General features: G+C 36.3%; 1 protein-coding gene across 1 annotated transcript in view; it reads left to right on the top strand.

Moving 5' to 3' along the window:
* The window catches only part of LOC140452095 (heart- and neural crest derivatives-expressed protein 2-like), a 66465-nt gene that overhangs the window by 34204 nt on the left and 19593 nt on the right, over nucleotides 1–12668 (top strand). The window contains exons 2-4 of the mRNA XM_072546159.1: nucleotides 5276–5443; nucleotides 5518–5699; nucleotides 8160–8354. Of these exons, the coding sequence (XP_072402260.1) occupies nucleotides 5276–5443; nucleotides 5518–5699; nucleotides 8160–8354 (545 nt within the window). The remainder of the gene's footprint in view (nucleotides 1–5275; nucleotides 5444–5517; nucleotides 5700–8159; nucleotides 8355–12668) is intronic.

Below are 12668 nucleotides of genomic sequence, written 5' to 3'. Positions count from 1 at the left end.
TTTATTTTTGAACTTGCTGCTCTAAACAAATCAATCGATCTGCATTGATACCAATCACGTAGATCATTCAACCATGGGTTCTGCCTTAGGCCAACAGATCTTCTTCCTTGAATTTTTCCCTATATTATGAGTCTCAAATTTTCATATTTTGGTCCTCTTATCACGTGGCCTAGATATTCCAGTTTTCTGGTCTATAAACAGAGTTCGAAAGCCTCAATTCTGTTTAAATTGCATTTTTTTAATGTTCAAGTCTCAGCTCCATATAATAATATTGAAAATATATAACAGCGAATGGTACGTAGTCTGATCTTGAAATTTAGATTTTTGCACGTTAGGAGTGGCTTCATTCGTATAAATGCTGATTTGGCAATCTTTATTCGCCTGTTTATTTCTGCAGTATGATCATTGGTTAGGTTAGGTTAGGTTAGGGTAGCGGGTGGGTACTTTTCACGATCCCGGTGGAAACAGACCTACTTCAGGGATTAGCGACCCTGCCAACGCTAGCTCATGATATTCCACCATCCCACACCGTGGAATCTCATGTCCCATAACCTTTATCCTACACCCTCCATATTTATCCCTCCTAGTCCTCAACCCTGGCGAAGGGCAGCAGCGATCACCAGTACCAACACAAGGCGCAAAAGAAATTATATTGTACCGGCTTGTTATTGGAATTCCACAGGCATGACTAGGACAGTTTGAATGGCTGTGGTACTGCGGTGTTGAAAGTAACGGGATACCACAGAACTACTTTTTCCCCAGGATAACTCATCTCATTATGGCAGAACAAAACAAAACAATGGCCCACAGTCCCGGGCACGCCTTAGATGGTCAGAGGGTGCGAAGAATCTCCCGGTGCCAAATAGATGATATCCAACGAATTTCAACTTGGAATGTTAATAGTCTTTACGAACCAGGAAAACTACACAACCTTATAAAGGAAATGAATCGGCTGAAAATAAATATAATGGGAGTCAGTGAAGTCCGATGGACTGGATCTGGACAGTTTACGAAAGATAAGATTACTATGTATTACTCGTGTAGTGACCCAACAGATAGACATCACCGACATGGAGTGGTTATTGCTCTTGACAGGAAGACCAGTAAATCGGTGACAGATTTTGTTCCAATTTCCGAACGAGTCATGTTGATCAAAATGACAGCAAACCAGTAAACATAAATGTGACACAAGCATATGCACCAACAGCAGAAGTCAGAAGAAGAAATAATTAAATTCTATAAAGATCTGGAAAAAGCAATAAGACTAACAAAGAAAGAGGACATACACATAATAATGGGCGACTTTAACGCCAAGGTGGGTAAAGGTAGATATGAAGACATAATTGGAGAGTACGGTCTTGGAGTTAGAAATGAAAGAGGCGACCTGCTGTGTGAATTCTGCCAGGAGAACGGTTTTGTCGTCATGAACACATGGTTTCAGCTCCCACCTTGTAAGTTATATACTTGGAAATCACCAGGAGACCGTCCAAATCGAATAATTAGAAACCAAATTGACTACGTTTTAATAAACAGAAGATTTCGTAACGCTATCAAAAGAATCGCAGCATATCCAGGTGCTGATATTGCATCCGATCATAATCCGCTAATAGCAGATGTGACGTTAAAACTAGCAAAAATTAAGAGAACAAATACAAACACCAGCACGCCTATAAATAAAAGAGAACTGATGAGAGACGAAAATCTGAAGAAGAGTTATGCAAATCAAATTAATGAAAGAATGCGAATAATAGAACAAAAAGATGATATCGAAGAGATGGTCAATGATAGTAAAGGAACGATTCTGGCAGCAAACAGGGAAGTTAAAACACAGATCAGAAAGAGAAAGCATAACGAATGGATGACGGACGAAATTATGGATCTAATGGAAAAGCGAAGACAACATAAACAACAACGTAATCAAGACAAATACAAACAGATACACAAAGAAATTCGCCAGAAGGTTAAGAAAGCAAAAGAACGTTGGATGGTGGAAAGGTGCAACGAAATAGAACAATTGCAGGAAAAAGGAGATAGTTTTGGACTACATAAGAAGATCAAAGAAATATCGAATATACACAAAAGGCACCACAGAACAAGAATACGCAACGACAGAAACGAATACATAGAGTCAGAAGAGGAGATAGCAATGGCGTGGAAAGAATACGCAGAAAGACTTTTTAATGACGAAAGACCAACACAAACAACGCGCAAACTTCCTTCCGAAAACTTATCAGGGCCATCAATAATGCGAAGTGAAATAGAATATGCAGTTAGAACCACAAAGATGCATAAAGCAACAGGTCCAGATGAAATTAATATAGAAGCAATAAAACTAATAGACGAGGAGAATATCGAAATCTTGGTAAAGCTGTTCAATAGAATTTATGATACTGGTTACATTCCGCGAGAATGGCTGCAGTCATCCTTTGTGATGATCCCAAAAACAGCTAATGCCACAAAATGCAATGAACACCTCTTAATCAATTTAATGAGTCACTTGCTGAAACTCTTCCTTAGAATATTACACTCAAGAATGTACAAGATACTAGAAGAACTTAGCGGGTCAACACAATTCGGTTTTAAGGGAGGACTAGGAACAAGAGAGGCAATTTTATGTTTGAACACCTTAATACAAAACTGTTTAGATCAACGAAAAGATGTCTACCTCACCTTCATCGACTACGAGAAGGCATTTGACAATGTTAAACATGATATCATGATGGAACTACTACATAGGGCCAACATTGACCAGAAGGAGATCAGAATTATTCAGAATCTATACTGGAACCAAATGGCAAAGGTGAGGATTGATCAAGACCAATATACGGATGAATTTGAAATCCGGAAAGGTGTCCGCCAAGGCTGCATACTCTCTCCGATGCTTTTTAATTTATATGTTGAAAATATATTTGCGGAAGCATTAGAAGACACGGAATTAGGCATTAAGGTGAATGGCATACCAATTAGCAACCTACGCTATGCGGACGACACAGTGATTATAACTGATAATTTGAAAAATCAGCAGTTATTACTTGATAGGATGAATAGCATAGGTAAAAAATATGGCCTTAAAATCAACATTTTGAAAACGAAATATATGGTCATTAGCAGAAACCCTCCAGAAAACCCGATAATATGCATAGGTGACGATCGCATAAAACGCGTGAAAACTTTTAAATACCTTGGCACCACAATCAATGACCAATCGGATCCACAACAAGAGATAAAAACCCGAATACAAAAGGCAAGACAAGCTTTCGTGAAATTCAGACCGCTCCTATGGAATCAAAACGTAAATTTCGAAATACGCTATAGAATGGCCAAGTGCTACATATGGTCCATCTTGCTTTATGGCATGGAAACGTGGACTTTGAAAAAAACATCTATCAACAAACTTGAAGCATTTGAAATGTGGTCATTGAGAAGAATGATGCGTATACCTTTGGTGGATAGAGTTCGAAACGATGGCGTCCTTAAGAGAGCCAGGGTGGAAAGAGAACTCTTTGAATTAATTAAAAAACGCAAGATTGGTTACTTTGGGCACATATTGAGAGGGGCAAAATATGAAATACCACAGTTAATCCTACAAGGGAAGATCGAAGGTAGGAGAGGAGCCGGCCGCAAACAATTATCCTGGTTAAGGAATATTAAAGAATGGACAGGAATACACAATACAGGAGAGCTGTGTCACGCCGCCAAGAACAGAATTCTGGTAATGAGATAGTCGCCTACGCACTTTGGTGTATGGCATGTTAAGAAGAAGAAGATCATTGGTTTCATTGATAAAAGTTCCCAAGTACTGATATTTGTCTACTTGTTCTATCACGTTACCATTGATTGTCAATAGGTGATGTATATTTTGTGGTCTTTTTGTAATTAGTGATTAGCATGTACTTCGTTTTTTTAGCGTTTATAGTAATTCCATCTCAGCACTATTTATACTTAAGCTTTCGATAAGATGTTGTAGATCTTCTATACTCATTGCTATGATCACAGTGTCGTCTGCATAACGTATTTATTAATTAATTTTGCGTTAACGCTAACTCCCGCTTTGATATTATTGAGCGTGTTTTGGAAAATTTCTTCAGAATATAAGTTAAACAAAAGTGACGATAAAACACATTCCTGTCTAACTCCTCTACAGATCTTCATTTCTTCTGAGTGTTGCCCATTAATTTGAACTATGACACTTTGGTTCCAATATAATGTTTGCACTATATTTATGATTTTACTGTCAATGCGCTTGTTCATAAGTATTGATATTAGTTTTTTATGTCTTACTTTATCGAAAGCTTTTTCGTAGTCAACAAAGCAGAAGTGTAGATCAACATTTACAGTTTCTACCTATAGTTTCTTTTTCGCGAATCATGTTGTCTGCGAAGGCCAAAACTTGATGTCTTCTTTGATATAGTTATCTATTGATTTTAGCTTCTCGCATTAATTTTTCTATAAATTCGTCCGATGTTTGATTCTTTATTTTGAGTATGTTTTCTGTATTCTCTAAAGTAAAATCTTGCGTAATTTTCTGCTAATTCCCAATTCTGCCTCTTTTAAATTCTTCCTACTGATTCTATAATATATTTGCTACTAAACTCGATGTACGAATACTTAGTTCGTTCTGCTTCTCACTTAAGCTACTTTTACATAATATGCATTGCATTTGCATGGACTTTATACATTTCACTTGGAAAATTTAATCCAATGTTAAATATATTCAGATTCAGTTAAAAATTATTACATTCAATAAACAACATTTAAACTTACACTATAAAGTTATAGTCCACGAGCAATTATACAAGGAAAAAGTTACCAGTAAGCTGAATTTTCTTGAGCGGCTTAAGATTTCCGAGTCCGACAAATTTTTGTTTTTAGGATAACTTTACAGCAGTAACTTTCCGGGAAAAATGAGAAAACTGGTAATTTTTATAAATTCTGTAGAAGTGAAATTTTTATTAATGTTATTCATTAGATTATGGATAGGGGCTTTGCTTCCATAGATATCTAAATCTATTCCGCTGCTGTGCCCATACTCGCTCACTAGACCCTTTTCCCCGCATTCTGATCCCTGCATGACAGAGGAAGGATAATGAAGCCTAGGTATTATTTGATATCCGGGGTTGAGCTGTCCTTAGCTTGATCACAATCACCAGAATTAGCGATTACGACTGAGCATTAAGTGCATCTGCATCACGACTCTCGAATAAAAATCTTTTTTCTTAATCTCTAGTTCACTTTATCGGCAGCAGTTTCAGTTCATTTGTGTTTTCTTTTTTAGATGGTGGAAGTACAGTAGGTGGAGAGGATACAAATTTTTGGTCACACAGTCCATCCAGACCAGATACCACATCGCCAAAAATCATTAACAGTACATTAGGGGGCACATACCCACTATACGCAACAGTAGGTCACTCAAATATATACAGGCTTGGACCTATTAACCAACGTAAGTAGAATAACATTAACACTACAATTTAATAAGATCTTATTAGCTGAAATAATTCAATATGATCATTTTAGCATATCCAAATCCCCATAATCCTGACACAGAAATACACACGACAGGATCTTTTGTAAGAGTGGTCAAAAGAAGAACAACAGCGAATAAAAAAGAAAGACGAAGAACCCAGTCCATTAATATGGCCTATGCAGATTTGAGAGACTGTATTCCCAATGTACCAGCAGATACCAAATTATCAAAGGTAATCTTTATTTCCTTTCTTTAACTTTAACATAAAATCGAGTGCCTTCTCTATCGCTGATCGGAAAAATTTTTGACAAATTCTTATCTTAACGTGAATGTAAATATGTAAATTTTAAAAATCGTTTAACAACGTAAACCTTTTCACTCTGCTTTGTGAAAGATCTTCTGTGTGTACTCTGTGTGTAATATTAATACGCCTTAGTCAAAAATGTCAAAAAGAGTACCTATCATCTATTTTGGTGCTGCGTTTATTATCCCGGATGTTCTAAAAACAAGATATTTATGGCGTTGACGAATAATTACTCTGAAGTTATCGATACAAAACATCAAATACTTCAGAATCCCGAGACACCTATAGAAGAATACGAAATGAAACAATACAGTTAGTAAAGAACAAAAAATGAACTCTGGGAGCAGTTTACAAAAAGGATGGAAAGCGGCTTCTACGGTACACAAAAACAAATATGGAGATTCATAAGAAACCAACGGAAAGAAATGGCAGAATTGAAGGAATACAATAACATACCAGCAACCGAATGGGAACGATACCTGACGGAATTATTTCAAGCAACGGAAAATAATAATCAACACAATAACGTACCTGAATTAAGACACGAAATAGAAATCAGTTTTCAGGAAGTAGAAATAGCCATAAATTCACTCAAAAATAGAAAGTCACCAGGACTAGGCGGAATAACCAACGAGCTTCTAAAACACGGACTAGAGATAACAAAACTAATATTGCACTGCAAGATACCAGACGCATGGAGAAACAGTATATTGATACCAAAGTTCAAGAAAGGAGATAAAGAAGAACAAAATCAATAAACTAACAACTTTATGAGATGAACAACAAGGATTCAGATCAGGAAGAACATGCGTAGACGCCGTATTTATACTAAGACAAATCACAGAAAAGGCGATCGAGTACAATAAACCAGCATATATATGTTTTATAGACCTGACAAAGGCTTTCGAGCTCATCCAAGTGGAAGACGTCTTACACCTACTGTATAAAATAAACATACCAATCAATATTATACAAACCATCGAAAACGTCTACTTCCATAATCGAATACAGGCAAAGGTAAATGGAAAACTAACACAGTGTATACCAATACAAAGCGGAGTCAGGCAGGGTGACTCGTTAAGCCCACTTCTCTTTAATATAATAATGGATGAAATAATGCAAGCAGTACGTAAAGGTCATGGCTACAGAATGGTGAACAAAGAAATCTAAATATTATGTTATGCAGACGACGCCGCATTAATCGCCGATATAGAAGACGAACTCCAAAGATTAACACACATCTTCAATACAACAGCCAAGAAATACAATATGATAATATCAGCAGAAAAAACCAAATGTATGACAACATCTAAATACCCACTACGATGTAAAATCGAAATTGATGGGAAGATAATAAAGCAGAAAGCAAGGTTTAGATATCTGGGAATAGATATAACTAGTCAGGGAGATGTTGAGGAAGAAGTACGACAACAAAGCTTAAAAGCAAGTAAAGCGGCGGGATCTCTTAATGACACAATCTGGAAGAACAAACACCTAAGACAAGACACAAATACAAGAATCTATAAAGCAGCAATTAGACTTATATTAACATACACGGCGGAGACAAGACCTGACATATCTAAAACGAGACGACAACTAGAAACAACAGAGATGAAAATACTCCGACGAATATCAGGGAAAAGTCTGTTGTATAGGGGGAGAAGCGAAAACATAAGAAGAGCATGCAATATAGAAGACATAAATTCATGGGTGACAAAACGGAAACAGGAGTGGAACGAACACATCTGTAGAATGGCAGAGGATAGGATAGTACGAATAGCACGAGATAAGTCACCAAATGGACGAAGAAGTATTGGCAGACCAAGAAAAGGATGGTGCGATAATTTAAACAATTTAGAAGGCTAATATTGAAAAAGCAACAGGCTTTAAAGCCTACATACAAGAAGGAAGAAGAAGAAGGACATCTCATCATTTCTGGACAGTTTGGTTGATTTGGTTGATATTCCTTAATATATTTCTTTTTTTTATGAGAATTAACCACAATTTTATTTAATATTACTTTATATTGGAGTTTTGATTTGTGCCCCGAAAATCGTTATTAAAATAAATAATTATTTTTTGGTGATATGAGTCATACATGATCAGCAAATTCACCCTGTTTAACATTTCCCATTACATTTTTCTGCTAACATTTTAATTGTTTATGATCTGATTAATTACAATAAAATAAAGCTGAAAGCATAAATGCCATAAATACCAACACAGTTTTTGGGACTCCCTTAAAATCTCTTGTTCCTTTATACGGCCCTAGTGTATTTCAACGTTTCCGGAGAGTGTATTTGAAGGGAATTTTGTCTGACTTAAGTGTGATTTATGTTTGCGCCGGATCTATTAAAATGTTTACGTCATGTTGTCCTTTTGTTTCAGATAAAAACTTTAAGACTGGCTACATCCTATATCTCCTACCTGACCCATGCTTTGGAGACGGATGACCCAGCTGGCGGGTTTAAAGCGGAAATTGGAACGATTTCAAGAAAATCAAACAATCAAATAAACTTGAGCAACTCCGCTCAAGTTAACGGCTGTACGGTGGAACACATTACTACTGAAAGCGTTAATTCGGTAAGCCCTTTGTTTTTCACTTACATTTCACGTTGGCGTTAATCTCTCAAAATTGATTTAATTTAGAATGGAACTGTGACTTTACTGAACAGCGGGTTAACTAGACAGTATAGAGATTACATGAATAATGAGGGTGAAATCGCTAAACTTCATACCAGAGTGTTCACTCGTTTAATTACATAAATAGAAATAAAATTTAATTTAATTATAATGAAAACTTACCAATTAGTAATATGAGAAAGAAAGTGATAATACGTATCCGTATTTAAATTTTTTTATTCTAAATCATTTAAAAATTCTTTTGGTAAAAAGGACTGGAGAATAAAAACAACAATCACAATGAAAAGCATTGAAAAATTTGAAAGCATTCGTATTAACCTTCCGATAACCAACCTTTTTTTATTACACGGAGGACCAACGAGGGTCAAAAATGACCCCCGGTGAAAAATGACAATTGACAAAAAAATGAAGTTGTTTTAAAAAATACAATAATGACAGTGGCGGTTCGTGAATAAAATAAACGGTGGGGTACTATTATTTTGAGCGGCAAATACGAAATTATGAACAACCAAAAAGTGTTTGTAAAAGATAATTATTGCTAGCTACATTTTTACAGCAAACTTACCCATGTACCTAAGGATTCTACTGGTTCAAAATACTTTCAAGGACATCACCACTCCAATACAGTGGTGACTTTTGAACAATAAACAAACTAAATAGATTATTCTCCTATAAAATTAACACAAATTAAAAACGAACAAGTCGGAAAAAGAAAAATTTATTTTGAAAACTATTGTTTATATTTTAATGCAGTTCGGCGATTTCCTTTATTTGCAAAAATGTTAATAACAGAATCGTAGAAAGAAGGTTTTGTCATTAGGGAGAGTGTTGTACCTTTGGGTAAATTTCATGTCGTTTGGCTCAAAATGTTTAAAAATTGCTTTATAGCGACCATTGAAGCATACAGAAGTAGATACAACCTTTAACTATAAATGACAAAGCATAGGTCTATGGATTCGTTTCAGTTACATTTAAAAAAAAATTATTGACAGGTCGTCCAAAGGTACGACACTGTGTTGTACCTTTGTCCACATTATGTTGTACCTGTGGTCAGAGAACAAATTACCTTCGATTAAGAAGAAACGACACAAACTAACGGAATCTTATTTATTACATGAATTATAAAATGACAAACATGATTACTTTACATTGTATGTATCAAATTTAATATTAAAGGACATCATATTTTGTTGGCGTTGTGACGTTCCAACCAAATCTGGTGAAGGCAGTTTTTTTATTATGTCGCCTTCGGAGACACAAGAGACTTCCTCATCTTAATAGACAAATTTATTGTTTCCAATAAGTGTTTTTAAATATTTGACCATGTATTCGTCATCTAAAACCTCAACTATCTTGGCAACATAGTGTGCAATATTTTTTTACTGACCAATTTTACGAGAACAAAACCACCTTCTTTTAACTTAGAAGAGCTCAGTATTTCTTCATGTTCCTGTTGCTCTAATGAATTTTCATTTTCGTTTGTCAGAAAAGTTTCTAAATCCTCGTCACTTGAATCCTTTGTTATATTTTTTATCTCTTCATCAGATTCATCTGAACTATTGCAGAGAACCTTCCTTTTGACTGACTTTGGTTTTTTCACCTTACTTTGCAATAGTTCGTCTTTCTCTGTCAAAATTCTTGTTTTACCACGCTTTCGTCCCCTTTCAGAAGTCTTTCGAGCTACGGCTTTGGGGAATGGGCGCACTACAAACGGGCTTTTGAAGTCAGCATTATTTGCCTTGTTGTCATTAGACTGCAGTGGAAGTGCCGGTGTCAAGTTTGATGTTGATGTATTTACGGATAGTTGAAGGCTTGATGAGCAAGATGCCGCATTAGGATTCTCTTCTGATTCTGCATTTGGGCAATCTATTACATAGGACGACAGATACTCGTGGTCGCCAAATATATTTTCATTAACAGGCCATATCCCTGTTTTTTCAAATCCTTTGACAATATTTGCAGGGGTAAATGCTTTTGCAAATACCTTGCCTACGAATTCAGCTACGTTATACAACCTGATAGGACGTCCAGGATGGTCATCATCCACTCATTAGCTATGGTGTTGTAGTAGGTTTTGTATGGTCCAAAAACAGTCCTGTTAAGAGGTTGAGTTCTGTGCGAGGTGTGTGGCGGCAACGTTAATAGCACAATATTATTTTCCTTCGCCAAATCAATCACGGAAACTGCAATATGGGACTCGTGATTATCGAGTATTAGTAGCACTTTTTCTTGCTCTCTCGGCTTAACGTGGGCTATAAAATGCTGCAAGTAGTGTAAAAAGAACTTCTTGTTTGACCATCCTGATGGATTTGCGCCTCCAATTGAACCCGGTGGTGCACCATGTAACATGTGGTCCTTGAAAAACAAGCGAGGGAATATCTACATGGGTGGCACATGGTTACCGATAGCATTAACCGCAGCAATCAAAGTTATATTGATCCCTCTTTCTCCGGATGTCATACTACCTAGTTGCTTTACACCTATTTAGGCTATTATCTTAGATTGACTGAAGAATTCCGGTTTCATCTAAATTATAGATATTGGCAGGGGAAAACTTATAGCGTGACATTACTGTTTTAAGATTGTTGAAAATAGCTTGGATATTTTCTTAGTTAAAACTGGTTGACCTTGGCAGGCTTGTAGCCTCGGGTTTCCTTAAAGACATTGATGGATGCCGATTCATGAAGTGTCTTAGCCATTCTTTGCCTGCGGTAGCATTTGAAGTCCAATTGTCTGGTGTTTTTATCTTGTTTTCACGTGCGTATTGAAATGCTAAGAATCTTGCACCTTTTTTTGTGAGTCCATAATGAAGCGACGCTGCCTGAGTATTGCTCCAACTGTGACTCTTGTTCAAGTGAAAACACTTTTTTAACATCGTTGTTCGCGTTGTATTCGAATGTAGGACGTTCGGAGTTTACATGAATTCGAATATGATTAGATGAGGTTGATCGACAAATATCATATTTTTTGGCAGCTTGTCGAACTGGAATCTTATTTTTGAGGACATCTTCGACAGTTTTCTGCAAAGCACCTACATCCACTTTGTCTCTTTTTATTCTACTTTTGCTTCGTGGCATTTTTTCTGTAAAAAAGTTTGGTGTCAGTTTACTTGTTATTTAAGTAAAAAAGCATTAAAGTTAAATGTTGTAGAGTTTATTAGCCGAGTGCAGTGAGGTTAAGAAATTACATGAGCGATAAAAATTGCCTTAATGCCACGGTGCATATTTATTAAAGCAAAGAGACCACTGAGCTTCCTCTGATTTAAAAATTATTTATTGCCTATGCGCTAAAAACACACGTCAGTGCCGATTTCGCCTTACTTTAGTGTCTACTTCCAGTGAAATTACAGATAAATTAGAAAAAGTAAAATGTTTTGTCTTGTTTTTGGCTATTGCCAAAACATTGCATTGTATGAGATCGTCTTTGTGACTGAAGATGGTGATTACAGCTCGGCTGTTGAATTTCCAACGAATATGTGATCCCCGGGGTAGACGTTTCGTTACTACTTACTAATGCCCTCTGCATTATGCGAATCAGGTAAAAAATATCCTCAAAATTGCTCAAAGGTTTGGTTGCCAAGGATATATCTCAAAATTAAAACCATTTGATCTTGAACGGAAGCATCCGTAGTCTCATCAGCCTCGATTGCCGCATAAGAAGTCATTTCTACCTCTTTACTTATTAATCCACGAGCGACATATAACTTTGAATCCAGCAGTTCGTTTTGAACAGTTCTCAACAGTTCCGATTGGAAAAAAAGTTTGAAAGCTTCTGTCTTTGTTGTAAAATTTAAGCTGTACTCAGTTCTACCAGGCCTTTTAGCTAGGATGTTCCTTGCTAAACATTTAGACCTTTTAGATTTCTGCTTATTCCACAATGTACTATCTTCCCCTAGTTCTTCTAGCAATGTGTCCAAAATACTGCAAATATCTCTGTTGTATTTGTTTAAGCAATCTATCCTTTACTTTAAGTTGTTCTAATATCGATACGTTAGTGCGATGATCAATCCAGGATATTCTTAACACGCGGGGGTATACCCACATTTCAAAAGCGTCTAGTTTATTTTTATCCGCTATCTTTAAGGTCCACTTTTCGGATGCATATGTGGCTATGAGAAAAATGAGTGCCCTTACCAGCCTTAGTTTTGTGTGTATTGTTATGCTAGAATTTTTCCAAATTGTTACGTTTCATCATAGCTGTTCTAGCAATAGTCAACCTTCTACGTATCTCTCTGTCACACCCTCCGTCATTTGT

This window comes from Diabrotica undecimpunctata, chromosome 10 (assembly GCF_040954645.1).
Source record: "Diabrotica undecimpunctata isolate CICGRU chromosome 10, icDiaUnde3, whole genome shotgun sequence".
Taxonomy (NCBI): domain Eukaryota; kingdom Metazoa; phylum Arthropoda; class Insecta; order Coleoptera; family Chrysomelidae; genus Diabrotica; species Diabrotica undecimpunctata.
The sequence above is the reverse complement of the archived record's forward strand: the minus strand, read 5'-3'. Positions and strand labels throughout refer to the sequence as shown.